This window comes from Eublepharis macularius, chromosome 7, assembly GCF_028583425.1.
Source record: "Eublepharis macularius isolate TG4126 chromosome 7, MPM_Emac_v1.0, whole genome shotgun sequence".
In the NCBI taxonomy this organism is placed as follows: domain Eukaryota; kingdom Metazoa; phylum Chordata; class Lepidosauria; order Squamata; family Eublepharidae; genus Eublepharis; species Eublepharis macularius.
Genome location: NC_072796.1, coordinates 74763445 through 74780751, shown reverse-complemented (window position 1 = coordinate 74780751; position 17307 = coordinate 74763445). Strand labels below are relative to the sequence as shown.

At 38.1% G+C, this 17307-nt stretch overlaps 1 protein-coding gene across 1 annotated transcript; it reads right to left on the bottom strand.

Annotated features, from left to right (window-relative positions):
• Window positions 1-361: 361 nt before the first annotated feature.
• Window positions 362-15720, bottom strand: RIOK3 (RIO kinase 3). The gene is made up of 13 exons (XM_054985246.1): window positions 15560-15720; window positions 12592-12713; window positions 10919-11064; window positions 10672-10779; window positions 8253-8362; window positions 7528-7671; window positions 6679-6806; window positions 5650-5838; window positions 5148-5307; window positions 4650-4730; window positions 4483-4572; window positions 3474-3581; window positions 362-1843 (listed from the first exon to the last, which is right to left on the bottom strand). Exons 1-13 carry the CDS (start codon window positions 15632-15634, stop codon window positions 1736-1738), a joined length of 1569 nt encoding a protein of 522 aa, XP_054841221.1. The 5' UTR covers window positions 15635-15720; the 3' UTR covers window positions 362-1735.
• Window positions 15721-17307: the final 1587 nt, after the last annotated feature.

Here is a 17307-nt window from a genome sequence, read left to right as displayed (position 1 = left end):
TAATGATAACATACTTTGTAAACCACTCTGAGTGGGTGTTAAATCATCCTGAAGGGAGGTATGTAGATCGAATGTTATTATTTAGTGCATAGAATGTTACCCACTTTAAATGTAGCATGGGAAAATTGTTCCTGTACTAAAAGGATTTTGCTGAAGTCTTCACAGATGCACAAGATGCAGTGTTGTGTTGCCTGCATTGACAACCTATTGCAGGTCATTGGTGGCAGTACTATAGAAGCTGCAGGGCCACCTGTTGGCAGGTGAAAGTACCAGTTGATACTTGAGGGACTATTACACGCTATGTTGATACTGAACCAAGTTTTGTCTTAAACTTGCATAGGCACTTAAACCTAGAAATAAATACAGCTGTAAGACATCATCTGTTTATTTCACATCCCATTTTCAAATGCAACAAGCATTTTTACAGGCTACTCACACAAAAACAGTATCTCATTACAGCATCATGAGGGACAAACTTAAAGAGGAAACGGGACAAGGAAAGGTGATAATACAATGGTGGAACCAACCTACTGACATCAATTCATTCTCAAAGTGTTTTGAGGAATGGATGGCCCTTTCTTATACTGTCCTTACCAGAATGGATTTAGTTTCACATAAATCCACTCAAGGGAAAAAAAAACTAAGAGTGAAGAGAGACACTATTCTTGGGAGTTCTGTGATGCTTTCATACGCAGTTCATGGGCATGTTCACTGAATTCTGAATTCTTCATCTATGTATCAACAACATGGTGTGCTGATTTCCATATACGATTCTTAAGTAAAGTGAGTCATGAACTGCATCACGATGTAGTAATGGTCAGAATGCCTACACACTCAAATAAAACTGATGTTTTTGATTTTACTCCTTAAATATACTCTACAAGAAGGGAACTATCTGCAATTATCTCAATCTTATGCAATTAGGATTAGCTTTAAGGAAGGTTCTTTTGAGCATTCTCTACTCCTTTTCCATAATTTAGACTATTTTTTTCTTTAAAGTTACTGTTGCCTAATCTATCTTCCTTTTAAATACTGTTCAGTACAAATATTTTTGCTCTTGTCAACTTCAATATTTGGAAAAATCAGCTATAATTAAATTATATTATGAGTGTTACACAGCATTAAAAGAATTAACAGAAATTATGAGCGTTATGAGCGTTCAGTTATACAAACTGAATATTTCTATATTCTTTTTGTTAAAACTTGGAAAATATTTTAGGATTTTAATTAGTATAAAATGTCATTTATACTAAGATGCTTTCATTTCAGGTTTTTTGGGGGAAAATAGTAAACCTATATAAATCAAACAGTTTAGTAACATAAGATCCCTGAAGCATACACATTGAAAATTTAAGAACAAGGTCAAACTTGTAAAAATTAGGAATACCACTATTTAATGGAAGGGAGGGAAAGACCATTTAGCACTTAATTGTACTTCAGAGTTTAATCTGAAATTGTCACAATTTGGAAATTGTATTTAAAACTCACATTTAATTTGGGTACGATGTACTTGAAAATTCTGCCAGATTGAAAAGATGTGACATTCCATTTTTCCCCGCAGAGCTATTTGGGTAAGTCCCAGCAGCCCTAATGTGAACAAACTGACACACCAACACATATTCCCCTGAAGTTTCATTAACAGCATCTGAGCTGACCACGATTTCTGTTGCTTTTGGCATATGACATTTAGTCACTGCACTAAATGATAGATGGAGGAATGAGTTCTTTCAAAATGTTATTTGTTGCAAAATGTTGGTGGATCCTCTTCACCACTTGAAAATGAAGACACCTTCTTCCCGTGATTCTGTATATGATCTTCATTTATTTTCTCCAAAGCTTCAATCTATAAAACAGGAAAACACAAGAGGTTTTAGGCATTGTCTATATTGGAATTCACTGTACCTCTAATAGGAGAATGGACAACACAGCCTGAGGGAAGTCAACACTGCACCTGCACAGACTATTTACAATGTTCATACTAATCTGAGCACAGAGGATTAATTATGCAAGCCCAAATTTACAGTGGGCTCTGTCTTTATTTAAAACATTTCTATACCTCTTTCCCACCCAGATAGGATCCCCAAGCCAGCAAACATTAAAACAGCATTTAACATAAGGTATATATAAAATATTTAAATGATTTGATAAAAACAGAGATATACACATAACACCACACAACCAAAGAGGACAGCCAATAAGATACTGCAGGTACACCCCCCCCCTGCCCCCCGCAAAAGCTTTAGTCAAGCTACTGCTTCCAGGTCAGTTGAAAGTTTAGCAGCAAGGACTCATAGTATACCACTGGTGCATGTAAAGCCTTTAAAGACATGTCTGTAACTTAAGTATCCTTTCTCTCTCTCAAAATAAAAATACCAGTTACACACAAACTTCTGACCACATCTAAGAGGCTTTTTAATGCTGACCATTATACTTAGATAAAATGTCAGAGATTGTCTGTATAAACCATAACTCATTTTTTGCTTTCTAAAATAGCATTTATGCTACGAGGCACTTCTTTCCCCCATGATTTAATTTATACATGAAACTGCAAGAAGAAATCTAGTGAGGTGCCACCAAAGATGACACCCAACCCTAATTCTCTGGGTCTGCAGAAGTAAATTGAATCCCTCACTAGACAAGGTTGATATGCTGCTGGTCAGTGACAAAGCTCTGAGGCTGAGGAGTCAGCCTGTGCTGCCAGGGACTGCACTCCTCCTGAAAGAATAAATTCTGGATGATGCCGATGGGCATGCTACATGACTGTGGCCACAGATTAAGGCTCATGGTTTGTTCATGGTACATAGCACCTTTTGTAAGCTTCAACTGATACACCCACTATAGCTGTAATGTGATCTGGCTATGGTGATCCATACCCTGATTGCCTCCAGGCTAGATTACTGTGATGTACTTTATGTAGGATGGCCTTTCAGAACTGTTCAGAAACTTCAGCTGATCCAAAATACCGTAGGTAGGTTATTGTCTGAAGCTGTTCAGTTGAAATGTCTGCAGTGGCTGCCTGTCTTCCAGCACAATTCCAAGTACTACTTCATACCCCTAAGGCCCTAAATGGTCTGATGCTAGGTGCCTGAAGGCTCACCTCCTTTTGTGTCCAATCCATCAGTTGATTCTCTTCCCAAACCCTGTGCTACATGTCCCTGCCAGCAGAAGTGAAGTGCTATTTTCATCACCTACTTCTACACTAGGTTATCGGTATAATTTTAGTTTCTATAACGTTTTGATGTCTTGTTTGTATATAGATAATATATACAGATAATTCAGCTGCCTTGAGTGGGTCTCTGGAGGGGCTGCATATACATTTCTGTAAATAAATTATTACAATTATTCCACGGAACAAAACCAACATTTTTGACAACTGTCCATTCAAATGACTACCAGTTTGCAAGGTTTTCCCCCCTAAAGTGACAAAAACAAATCCTTTACCCCCTTCCCCCAACACGCTTGCACACCCTTACCTCAGCTAAGAAGTCTGCATCATTGTCTGCTGTAAAATTTAAACCTGAGACCACACTGAAGAGCTCTCGGTCACTGAGTGCTTCAGATACACCATTCTTCTGGAAGAACTTTAATTAAAGAGAAATTTTGTTTCCCATCATTCATGTAAGTGTACCATATTTTATAATCCTGCTATCATTTTTTTTTAAGTTTAGCAGTTATATGTGCATATGATGCTGTCTTTTAGTAAGGCAAAGCATTGTTCAGTCTGACTGACAGCAGTTCTTAGGCAAAGAAAGGACTTTCTAAATACCTACTATTTCCTTTTAATTAGACATAACAAGAACTTAACACAGGATCTTCTACCACCACGGGCACCCCCTCCCTTTTCTCTGAGATGGCTATTATTCTAGTCACACAACAAAACTTTTACAAAAGTTTTTGAGCCTATAGCTGCCTCCTTCACTGTCCTCTGCCTGAGACCTGTTTGCAAGAAAACTTGCGTATCTTCAGGGAGGGGGCTCTCTCTGTACATCTTCGGATTAAGGTCAGGACCTTGAACCAAGATATGCTTAGGGAGTATTACAAAAATACCCTGACTTTCTAAGTTTATTACCATGACTATGTTGTTTGCATATATGTTTTAAGAGAAACACCATGATGGCTGATAACGTACACGTTGGATAATGCACTTTCAATGCACTTTATCAATCGTTTGAGGTGGATTTTTTGTCCCACACACAAAAAAATCCATTCCAAATGATCTATAAAGAGGATTGGAAGTGCATTATCCAACGTGCGCGGAATCACTAGATGTCAAGAAAGCTAATTACTCAATTAGATTTTCACTGTGATCCCTGAAAGACAAATTTGCAACTTCCTTCTTTTTTTACCTAGAATTATTGCTAAGATATATGGTGAAGCAAATGCTAACTCATAATTTGAAAATAATTTTTTGTATATACAAAACACAAGTGATGCAACAGCACAGGTTCTATCACAGAACACCACAGTTATCAGATTTCTTACCTGTGAAACATTCCTGCAATCTCTGAACAAGAACTCAAGTCCATGTGGATGGGTTGGTTCCACAGACTGACTCACATCAATTAACCAGACCTAAGGTAAACATTAGAAGTTATATTTAGATGAGAACACGTAGACAATTAACTTTCCTTCCTTTAGAATATGCTCACCTGTCCACCATGCCATAACATGTTGTATTCGCTCAGGTCAGCATGAACTAGACTGCACTCTTTATATAACTGCTGCATCATCTAGAAGGAAACAAGTGATTATTCAAGGAATTCTTCAGTCAAACTAAAAAACTGTTAAAATGTATGATACACTCAGAAAATGCTTAACAGAAATGATAGTATCAGACTATGGGAAAGAAAGCAAGGAGAAAACCAGTGGGCTAAAGAATGTGAACCTTTGTGTTGAATGGTTCTTTGATCTCACACGTACTTCAATTAATTAAGTCGTTCTGATTTTTTTCAGCTAATACAGATCAAAGACAGTAATTTTAAAAGCAGTCTTCACTTTCACTTGAGTTTTTTTATTGGGCATAAGGACTTCTGCCTTAATTTTCTTGTTCAAAATGCCCCCTAGTGCTGCTGTTAAGGGTCCAGAAGATCCTGGTCTGAATACAAGCTGAATTATAAAAAGGAAGTCATTAGTAACACTGATCTTACATGAAGAACTTGGTAGTAGGCCTTTTTCATGTCTTCGCTATTGAGTTTTACTTCTTTTAGTTTAGGAGCTGGCACTTGATCCTGACCAATGAAAGACATGACCAAAACATGTTTTTTAAGGGTAACCACTTCTGGGCAAGGAATGCCTGCCTTCCGCATTCTGTAGAAAACAGAAAAGCATTTGACCAGAAGTTAATGCATTTTAAAAAATAATGTATTGTTATTTATTGATTATATCAGCGGTGTTATCAGACCTGTGTGGACTCGAAAAAATTGTCTTGAATTCAAGTACTGACTGTGTCCTCAAAAGAGATGCTTAAAGTAAAATAGCAGTTGCCTATAGCATAGCATCATACAAATTCAGTGAGGAATTATTTTACAAAATCACATAGAAAAGACAATGTGATTCCATACAAGATAAACAGTCAAATTAAGCTAGGCTTCAAGACTTGATCTTGAAGAAAAAAGTACTACAACATATTTATACCAAGCATTTCTATACCTTGTTAAGTTGTGCATTTCTTTTTCAGCCCACATACGGATTATCTTTCGTGGATTCAGTTTGCTGAAACGGTCTTTAAACCTATAGTCATCCTTGATATACTTATCACGATTCTTAAATTCATTAAGTGTTGTCTTAAATACTTTTATGGCACATTCTGAAGGCACAGGTTTGGCATCATCTCCCATACTTTAGAAAAAATAAAAGCATTTTAGATATGAGCAAACAATGAGTTTAAACCAATCAGTAAAACAGAAGCAGCACAGATGATAAGAAATTTCATATGCAGTATTATTTAAATAACAAGAAAAAAAATGAAGGGAAAACGACTCAACTCTAAATGAATTAGGTAAACAAAAAGTTGAGAAAAAACAAACCAAAATGAATAAAATATAAAAGTTAATACAGAAAGTGAAAACTGATAAAAAATTTAATAGAACATAAGAGAATAAAATCATAGAATTAAAATAATGGCTATATATATAGCACCTAATTATGGCACCTTCTTCTCCTTGTGTAATACAAACAACAAACAAGATAATAATAAAGAATGATTTCATACAGATCACTTTCAAACAGCCATATCCAACTCTATAATCACCAGACAATCCACATTTCAGCCATTAAAGTCTTCAGTGGTAATAATGAGAGGCAGTGAAAGGTAAGAGCAGTTTTGATTCTGAGCAGCTCTTGCATATGTGATTTCTCCCTTCCTTATTTTCCTCCATAACAACCCTGGGAACTAAGGTAGGATAAGAGAAAGTGACTGATCTAGAGTAAGCTCAGGGCTGAGTAAGATTTGAAGCTCAGTCTTTCCAATCCTAGTATCTAACCAATACACCACATAGGCATATATATCTATAACATATTTGAAAGTGGGAGGGGGAGCCCGGGAATTTTTGGACTCTGCTATTTAACTACTGTAAAATAGAAAACAGAAACCAATGTATTCCATATTCCCTGCTTCTCTACAGCTGCTCCCAGTTTCACACACAATTTATATACCACGACCACATAAAAAAGTCATACCTTCCTCCATTGGCATGAAATACAACAGACTCTTTCCCAGTGCTTATACAGCCAGTGATGGTCTCCAGCATTCCAGAATTGACCATCTTGTACAGAAGTAAGCGTGTTTTAGGATCTACTGCTTTCTCCTGCCCAAGGGGGAAAAGAGATCAAGTCTGATACTATTATCAACAGAATACAATGTTTCTGAATGTTTAGATATTTTATTATGTCTCCTGGTCAGTTTATTTCAACTGACAATATTTTTGATTAACTGCAAAAATGTCAAGACCAGTTCTGTGAGGTGCTTGAAAATCATCCTTTGCAGGATTTTCTCCACTGATTACTTCTTACATACGCTACATACACATTAAGAGCAGAAACACAACATAGCTCAGGTGTCGTATCTCTCAAGGAATGCTACATATAAAATCAGAGATAATGATACAAATGTTCCATATCTTAGCTGAAACTACATGTTATGTTCAGCTTTTCTGCATGAACTGCTGAAAAGGATCTACTGTTTTCCTTAATGGATGACTGATGAGGATGCCTAAGGAAGGTTAAAGGCAGTAAACTACAGAATACCTCCGATTTATTCGCTATTTTCCATAAACATAATTCCATTAATTTATACTACAATGTAGGGTGCAGTACTCCAACTGTCAATAAAGTAACAAAAAGTTAGCCTTGCAAAACAAAGCAAATTTACTAGCCTGTTAAAAATATTCTATAATAATGTGTCACAGGGCAGCTTGGATGATGATTCTCAGATATCGGTACAGTATTAATTTGTGCCAAGCGTTATAGCCCTGTAAAACTGCAATTTTCCCCATTTTGTTTCAATGTCAAATAGTAATTAAGACATACAGCAGTAGAATGTTCCTTCTTCTCATGTAGCCTGGCACTACGACGTTCCTCAGAGTATGCATGCTGTTTTAAGGCATTGAAGACGTGATTGGATAGTTTTAGATCCATACCAATTCCATCTCCAACCTGAAACTCGGGAGCAAACTGCAAAGACAGGTGAAATACAAAGACTGAGGTCATGTTTTCAAAAGCATCTGAAAAGCATTTGTCTGAACCAGTATTAATATACTTACTGATGTGATTATTTCTATTTTGCCCTTCCTACAAAGAGCTCAGACAGCAGACATATTACTAAACCATCCAAAGAGGAAGTTTATGTTGACAGTGACTTAGCTCAGGGCCACTCTGATGAGCTCTGTGAACTTGTACCCAGATTTTTCAAGTTTGTCCAAGTCCAATTCTATTTCTACTAAGTTGGTTTTCTCGCTGATAAAAGTAATATGGTGGGAAAGACTATATCACAAAACTAGAGTGAGTTCTTGATGAAACCCTGGAATTAGCTATGCTAGTGAGATATACTAGCTGTATGCTGGAAGGAAATGCTCCCCAACAGCCAAGAGAGTAGTTTTAAAATAACAGCAAAGAAGAGGTTTAAAGAGAAATATCTGCACTGGTTATTGGATAATTGTGGGAAACTGTAACACAGAGCACAATGGGTCAGTGCCACTTTATGTATTCCTTCCACTACAACTGATTGGACTCAACTAGCTTAGTGCAGAACTTACATTTTCCATCCGAGCAGTGTTTTTTCTTCCACATACAACTTCATCGTGCTTGGTAGTAATATCTTTTCCTTTTCCTATAAAGCCCTTTTTTGGAGTAGTAGTGGGTTTATCTAGGAATAATTTGAACACATGTCCTTATCCAGTATCTATACTAGATACACTTTTTCATTATCTTTACTTGTCACACAAAAACCACACACATCTAAGGCTAATAACCAGAAGACCTTATGTTAACATTTGTTTAACCATTTGAAACCATTTAATCTTTGAAAGCATTTTGTGATATGAATCAGATTGATGCTATCAATTAAGTATTCATCTCATTTTAAGGTCCAGACAAACAAATGGTCTCTATCTATAAGCCTGACAAAAGACTATTTTAATGCCTGTACTTTGCTTATATGGCTTAGTCTTCATGTCATTGTTCTTGTTATTTTAGTGTTGTTTTTGACCTGCCTTGAGCAAGCCTCTGAAAAGGTGTCAGACATGCTGGACAGATGTCTGCTGTGCATCAACACTGACTGGATACCTGCTCAGGGTGATAGCATAAAGTGCTTAAGATTGAGGGGGTGGGTGGGGGGAAGAGTTCCACTGGATGGGGTTATAGGCTAAGTGTTCAAGAGCTGAACAGTTTTGGGGGAGGGGAAGGTAGAGCAATACTTTCGCTAGAGCACTGCTTTCACTGGGTTCTGTCGCCTTATCTGTTTGCTGCTGGATTGTTTACAAACGTGCTTTTCCGTTCTGGCTGAGAGGAGCTGGCCTTGAAGAGTTCTTCTCACACCGCTGGACGAATACTTTCTTGTTTGGACACTTAGCACCAAAAGTAACGGTCCCCAGCTTCGGAAAAGGGCAGGGGTGCGGGGAGTTTAAGACAGGTTGCTTTGCTTTGTACCAGTATTCCTGTCAATTCCTTGTTAAAGGCATGAACTTGTGATCCAATAAAAGAGCTTTAACTCATTCAGCCTGGTCTGATGCAGTGGAGTATCTGTCAGAACCTGACATTTTGACAGGAATTAGGACTGCCCCTCCCAGTTGTGTAGGGGTAAACATCATGTCCACAATCTTGTCCCTCTGACTCTCATGTTGGGGAAGACAGGACAAAGCGTCAGCCAGAAAACTGGACTTCCCAGGGAGGTGTCTGAGCACAAAATTAAACTGTGAGAAAAACTCCGCCCACCACAACTGCTTGGCACCCAGTTTGCAGGGTTCTCATAATGCTTTTAAGTTTTCAATATCGGTCCACACCTCAAATGGCACCTTGGCTCCCTCCAGCCAGTGCCTCCAACTAGAGAGGGCTAATTTCATGGTAGTTGCCTTTTTATCCCACACTGCCCAGTTACGCTCAGTTTCTGAGAACTTCCGGGATCCATACGCATAGGGATGCAAATTTTTCTCATCCTCCTCCTGCAAGCTGACCCCACCTATGGCTGCATCAATAGCGTCCACTTGTACCACACATTTGCAGGTCTCATCTGGATAGCGCAGAACAGATTCAGAAGTGAACAGCTTTTTCAACTGCTTGAATGCCTCCTGGCCCTTGTCCGACCATGTTAGTTTGGCACTGGGCTTTATTCCATTGGAGCCCCTCCCCTTATTTTTGAGCGAGTCAGTTAAGGGCAAGGCAGTTTGCACGAAGTTCCAAATGAACGGTCTGTAGAAATTTGCAAAGCCCAAGAACAACTGTAGCTGTAGCCTGGTTCTAGCACACCTATTTTCCAAGTTAGTAGTAAACAAAGCTCCATCAAACACAAGGGTAAAGTAATATTACCTGGTGAAGTGATATTAGAAAAATCCAAATGCAACCACTTCATATTTAAAAGTAACTACAGAATACTTAAACTGACATATATATCAAAAGACACACAGACTGACAGTTACCCTTCATTCCTGTCTCTCTCCAAGAGAGACAGTGTCTGCATGTGCACACTCTCCCTCCAAGCCATGGCTCAAAACCAGACCCTCTGAAAAGCCTTTGGCTTGGTTTTGTAGTCAACCTCCCAATGAAAGAAATCCCAAGTACCTGCATATGCTTGTTCTGTAAAGTAGATAAGGCAGATTTCTTTCGTATGTGGTGGAGAAAATTTTATCAATAGGATTGGAAGCACAAATTCCCCATAAACTAGACACTCTTGCTGAATTATTTACCTGATTTATCTAGAGATCGGTAATTGGTTGCCTTATATATGATTACTCCTACCAGGCTGGTTTTTGCCAGACAATGGAATGAAAAAATACTCCTAAGCTACAAGATTGGTTGTTGAAAACAAAGGAGATCTATACTTTAGTGAAACTAACCACTTATCAGAAAAATAGAGATACTTATAGTATAGGTCTTTTATGGTCAAGAGCAATACAATGAACAGCAGGTGAAATTAGTCTAGAAATGCTAGGCTTTATAAACTGTTAATCCAGGCTCTACCTGCTCTGTATGGATCATGCCGAGTGTCCTGCCAATCAACCTCATCTTCAGAGCTGTCACTGTCTTCAAAGGGATGCACCTTCCGATAGTTCTCAAAAGATATGGACACTTCAGAAACAAAAATACAAAGAGCTGCCTGATTACCGTATATTTCCCATGCTTCACATCTCTGAAGGCTGAGACATAAGGACTTCTGAACAACTGGTAAAATTATCCTAGCAAAATAATCATAACCAATGATATTTACCTTTGCTGTCCCCATTGAACTTTTTCTCTTCACGGCGAAGCTGTGCATCATACTCTCTGTCAAATTCCATTTGAAGCATCTGTGCCAGCATCAAGTCACTGGAAGTGTCAACATTCTCTCCAGTAATAAATGGTCCTTCAACAACCCTAGATATGATGGAGAATAAAACTTGTGTTATCGTTTCAAGGAAACAGGAATTTAGCCTTACTGTTATTATTGCAGCAGCAGGAGTGCTGACAGACACTATTATAAGATGGGAATTCTGCCTCTGGCACAAGGTTTGGTATAGATAGTAACTTCTACTGGAATGAAAAGAAACCTCTATTTCCAGGGAACCATTTGGCAATTCTTCTGTTAATTCCATGGGAGAATCAGACCTAATTCTGGACAGAATCGCTTCCAGCCACTTGCCTCCTTTAGGGGTGACAGGAGCAAGAGGAGCTCCAATCTGCCTTCATTTTTGTATCTGGATACAGCTGCTGCAGCACTTTCCTCCTCTGGCTGAGAAAGTGAAGAAAGCATTCTGAAGGGATGAACACCTATGCTTGCCTGCCAATTTATTTCTGAGCCCAATTTAAGCCCCTAGTTCTTACCTTTAAAGTCCTTCACAGCCCAGAATGACATATCTGAAGGATATACATCTTTCCATGTATAAACCTGGGCATCAGTTCCATTGTTCAACTTAGCTACCTCTTGCCAATTTTTCATCTAAGATTCTCTGTTTGTACACTGCTAGAATTTGTGCCTGTTCTCTTACCGCATCTCTCTAGGGAACATACTGCCAAAGTAGGTAAAGAGGACCTCTTTGTGGACATTCAGAAAAAGGTGCAAATGTTTGATTTTTCCTGAGTTTTCTTGGTAGGTGTATTATCTTAGGTCTTAAGTATATTATGTGAGTGTAGGTTGTTATTGTTTGATTTTTTAAAGATTATTTTATGGATACCTTTGGGTTTTCATTTTATGAGACACACTGAGCCCACGGTTTTATAATTTGGAATTTCCTATATAAGCTGCTTTGGATCTCTTTGGGGAGAAAAATGATAGAAAAATGAAATCCTCCAATCATCTATTTGTTAGTTTACTTAATTAACTGTATAGTTTCTAACAAGGGAAGACTCTGAACTGCTTCCTCATTTTGAAGAAGCCCTCCACTGAGTGCAAAAATAGAGATCCAAACCTGACCACATCATCTAAGCTTATCACAGAAGAGAGGTTGATTTTGCTGCTCTGTGTGGGCACCAAGGAAAAGAGCAAGCTGCATAGATTATGTAAAATAAAATGAGTCCTGTCACCTTCTACCATGCAGCATTCCTTTCACATAGTGGAAAGCATCTTTACAGCTCAACTTCCTCCCACAGCAGAGTGAAAGGATCAATTCAGGGGGCACTTCTGTTATCTTCTCTCCAACTAAAGGAAATGGTAGCTAGGATGATAGCTGTCATCTTTGCCTCAGATAGACCACTTGCTGCGGCCCTTATATTGACTATAAATTATTGCTACATTAGATTCCTGAAATCACACTTGTACCCTGCTCCAAGGCACGTTTACTCACTAGTTTCACAGATTTAAAGTTGGACTTAGAAATCAGGATGCATGGAATGGCATCCGTGGAAACTAAAGTGGTAACTCATCTGCCAAGTCTGTGAGCAAGAATTTACAGATGGTCAACTTACGATACCACTTCTGGAAAAGCAGCATTTTCTTCTTCCAGCTGCAACTCTTTTGCTAGTTGTTCACTCATGACATCAGCAAGGGAACATGATATTGTTGTGTTTTTAGGAGCTCCCCATGGACACTGCAACAATGAACAATTATTTTATGTTTGACTTTTCAGCAAGTAAAAAAAACAATTCTTGCCTATTTCTTTTAACAGATACACTGAAGTTCAGTTAAGGTTGTGTTATAGAAAAATTTATTTATATGACTCCTACTGGTACTACTTTCAATACTGATAAACAAATTGCCAATATATTTAAACTCTAATACAGGGAGCAATCCTGAGCAGATTTACTTTCCTGGGAGTAAGCCCCATTGCATAACATGGATCTTACTTCTAAGTCTTACTTCAGAAAATTTCCCTAAGGTTGCAGTGATAGTTAATCAGTCACCGAGTGGTAACTGGTGCAGTGGAAAGAACAAAATTCTATCCCAGTGACATCTTAAAAACCAACACGTTTTCCAGAGTCAATTTCTCTTCATCAGATACTGAAGAAATGGAAATTCTTAAAACTGGAACTTTAATTAGCTGAAAATTCAATTAATCATAAAGAATTACAACTGCATTAATTTTGAGATGGTCTTTACCCCACTGATTTAAACTGAACACATTGCTGAACAAACTTATTCAGCAATCCAAATTACTAAAAATTTATTATTGAACAAGATCTTCCCCTAGGAGGGGCTCGTAGGTTGTAGAACACTGTCTACAAACTGTGCAGAAAACTGTACAACAAAAAATTCCAAATTAATTTACAATGCTATTGAGTTAAAGTGTGACTGATTACTTTAACTTACCTGAAAAACAACACCTCAGACATTGAGGAAGAGGGGAAAATTTGGTTAAATTTTGTTTAAAATACCTATCAGTTGCAGGATCTGGCCTTGTTAAACATGGTGACTGTTATGCATTAGAATTCTGCTTATCTTTACTAATGGATATAAATTAGTAATCTAGCTATTCTGCAGTGCTAACAAATCACAGATTATAGCGCAATTGTGAAAGAACTGGGCAAACAAGTTCTAGAATTAACTAACTCAAAGTTCCGTCCCTTTATGAATTAAGCAATTAGTAAATATTTTTCATTTCTTCTACGTTAATTAAGATTGACTTTTTTTTTGTTTTGGCAATCTTCACCAAGGTGTCTTTAATAATACAACCTTTTTCTCTATAATTCTGTGCATCTGTGCAGATACTGCTTATGCTACAACAGAATACTTACAGTGCCAACCTCTAAGGAGCATTACACCCTTCTAAGCTTACTGCTGTTTAGAATGGCCACATTAGCCTAAAGCACTACTAGGCCCTGTCCTTTTAGTGTAAAAGATTAACATATGCACTCTTCTAGACTTGGCCAGACAGAAAAATGTTCTTCGCATTACTGATGGAAAAGTAACATATGAAATCCTTTTATGTTTAAGAAATTCAGATCTTGAAGTCGTACACTGAGAAAACAGTTTTCATTTTGTCAATCAAATAATGGTATTCAAAAGAGTCAATAGCAAATGAAGAAGCATTGACTGAACACATTATGTAAAATTTATCAAGTTCAATCAAATAACATACTTTAAGCTATTTAAACATTTTAAAATCTCTTTCCTCCTTTAGAATTTATTTAATTGTATTTTAAGTATGTGAGGGCTATGTAAATATTTACTGGTACATTCAGTTCAAATGTCCATCAGAAATGAAAGTATCACTTCCTATATACATAAAACTTCAGCAATTCATCCATTTTGAACTGGCTTGCCTTCCAGTGCACTCTGTTGGCTCATATTCAAGAATGTTTAGTATAAACATCCAACACTTCAGAAAGTTTTATTATGGTAAGTTTGTAAAATGTATAGATCTGTAAATAAAGCATATGTTAGCAATGACTAAGTATCAAAGTCCATTTTAAGGCTGACACAACTTTTGAAACTTCTGTGAAGACCAGGTTGTACAAAGTATTCAGCTCTCAGCCTCTAGCAAAGTATTCAGCAAAGTGGCAAAGTATTCAGCTCTCAGCCTCTAATTTCTATGTTGCTAAATTTATTTCTTGATACGGGGACACAAAATAATTGAATATTTACCTAAGTCATGTTCACAAAAAAAGTTTCAAAAAGAAATACAACTGGAGCTTATAATTTCTCCAAGCTAGTTAACTGGGATTCATAGGGATCTTGTTGGTACAGTATGAGTTGTTCATAGGCAATTCTGTTTATTTCTATTTCCAGTTTGTTTCTTAAACCCTTTCTTGTCCAGGGACATGGAAGAGGAAACACCTTTTCTCAACCTTACAGGGCTCCTGTGGATTTAAGTTGTATGACAGACAGAAATCCAAAAGGCAATATTTCACCCACCATTACACCTGACTAAACTTCACCAGATAATTTTCTGCTTACTATCGGACAAGTATTCAGCAATATTTAAGGAAGAGGGTGCAAATATAAAGGCCACAAAACATGCCTTTCCAGTTCTAGCCCCAACTCTTCAGGCATGGCTTACAGAATCCTGAATGGCAGAGCTAATTATACTACTATAGAGAGATCATTTTTACAACTTTTTATTTCTAAAATTTTAACAATAAAACAATGGGAATACAACAATAACAAGATTACAAACGAGAAAACCTTATATACAGATCAGATAATAAACACAGAGAGATAATTTTTAATGTTCTCTCACGTAACATAATTTACTAAAGGTTTTTAAAAAATTAACACGACGTAGAAAAAGATTCTAGCTCGTTCTTCTCTCTGTTACGCGTACGGAGTTTCTGTTTAGGCAGACCAGCATCAAACGATGAGCTCCTCACCCCTATTAAAGTCTGAGATGCCAGAGCCCATTTCATCGCAGGGCTCCACCATTTCTTTCTGTTCCTAAGGCCAGATCGGGGCAGGAGGGGGGAACTCTCTCGTTTCCGTCTTTCTCTTCTCGCTTACCTTACTCTGTGACCAAGCGGGCCCTTGGCTCGCCTCAACTGGAGGGGTAACAGCCGCGACTCTCACCGGATCCATATCAGGAATAAACAGAAAAGAACGGTGAAGCCGAGAAACGAGAGAGCAGCAACCGGGCCAAAGAACACAAGGAAGTCTTAGCCGAATAAAACTTCTTCCGGCTTCGCCTCGGCTCTTCCCACCCCCTGTCCGTTGACGTTTTAGCTGCTCATTGGATCTTGAAACGCACTTCCTTCCTGCATCACGACTACTTCCGGCACAATTATTCCTTCACGCCTATCTCAGGCCTGGTGGATCAGAAATGTGGGTTGCTCTCCATAGCTCTTAACTTGCTGTATGTATATATGTGTGTAATTTCCTCCACCGCCACTTTTATATTCTCTCTTCTGCATTGGACCAGTTCGGATCATGCATCTGACGAAGAGAACTTGATTCTCGAAAGTTTATGCTACAATAAAATTGGTTAGTCTTAAAGGTGCTACTGGACTCTTTTTGATTTTGCTACTACAGACTAACACGGCTAACTCCTCTGGATCTCTTCTGATATTGTTTCCCCCTAATCAGGAAAATAGCCCTTTCAAAAAGTTTACTTCATTTATACTTGTCCTTTCTCCCCAATGGGGACCCAAAGCGGCTTATATCGTTCGCCGCTCCTCCATTTGATTCTCACAACAGCCCTGTGACGTAGGTTGGGGTGAGAGTGTGCGACCAGTCCAAGGTCACCTGGCACAGTGGAGATCCCACACCTGGGTCTCCCAGATCATAGTCTGACACTATTTTTTATTATTATTATGTCATTTATAGTCCGCCTTTCTCACTGAGACTCAAGGCAGATTACATAGTGTGAGATCAGTACAATCAGTAGCAAGGACAAGGGCAAGCATTTCCATACAGTGTCAAGGACATTTCCATAAACAATGTCATAGGGTAGATAAATACAAGTTTACAGAGACATAGCATTAGTAAGGATCCAGTACAGGGTTGAAGGATTGCTAAAACAGAACATAATTCTAGGATTGACATTAGACAACATGAAGCACAAGCAGTATATACGAGTACATATTCAAAGCAACAGATATGTAAAGCAACAATGGTGGAGCCCATGGTTCCCAACTCATTGGCAAAACATCCGAGACCCCCTCTCTACAATACCACCCTCCTATTAGCGAAACATCCAAGACCCCCTCCTTACAATACCACCCTCCTATCTAACCACTACACAACACTGACTATGGTTTAGGATTCAATAGACTTCTTCTGGTTCAGACTATACTGCGAACCTGCTCTTACTTACATGAGAGTAAATCCCAGAAAACCTCTTACTCAGCTTCTCTTTCAGATTAGCCTTTTTCCTCCTGTTGGATATGTAAGGCCACAGATCTCCTGCCTTAGGTTGTGGAGGCTCTCCCTGAAGCAAGAAAATAGTTTGGAATTGGGTGTTTGTGTTTCTTTATCACAGACGTGACCAAGTGGTGACAGACTGATTATACTCAGCAAGGGGGTGGGAATTACAGCCTTCCCCACTTTCTTATTGTCTGCTTAGCTTCCCTACAATCATGGCATAAAGCCATTGCATACTTAACATAAAAACAGCAAACAGCAGGAAAGAGCTTCACTGGAAACAATAACAAAATATTCCATATTTATACCAGCAAAGAATAAAAAATAATTTGTATGAAGACAACGCTACAAATTCCTGATCCCAAATAAGAATAATTAAAATCATAGTCCTT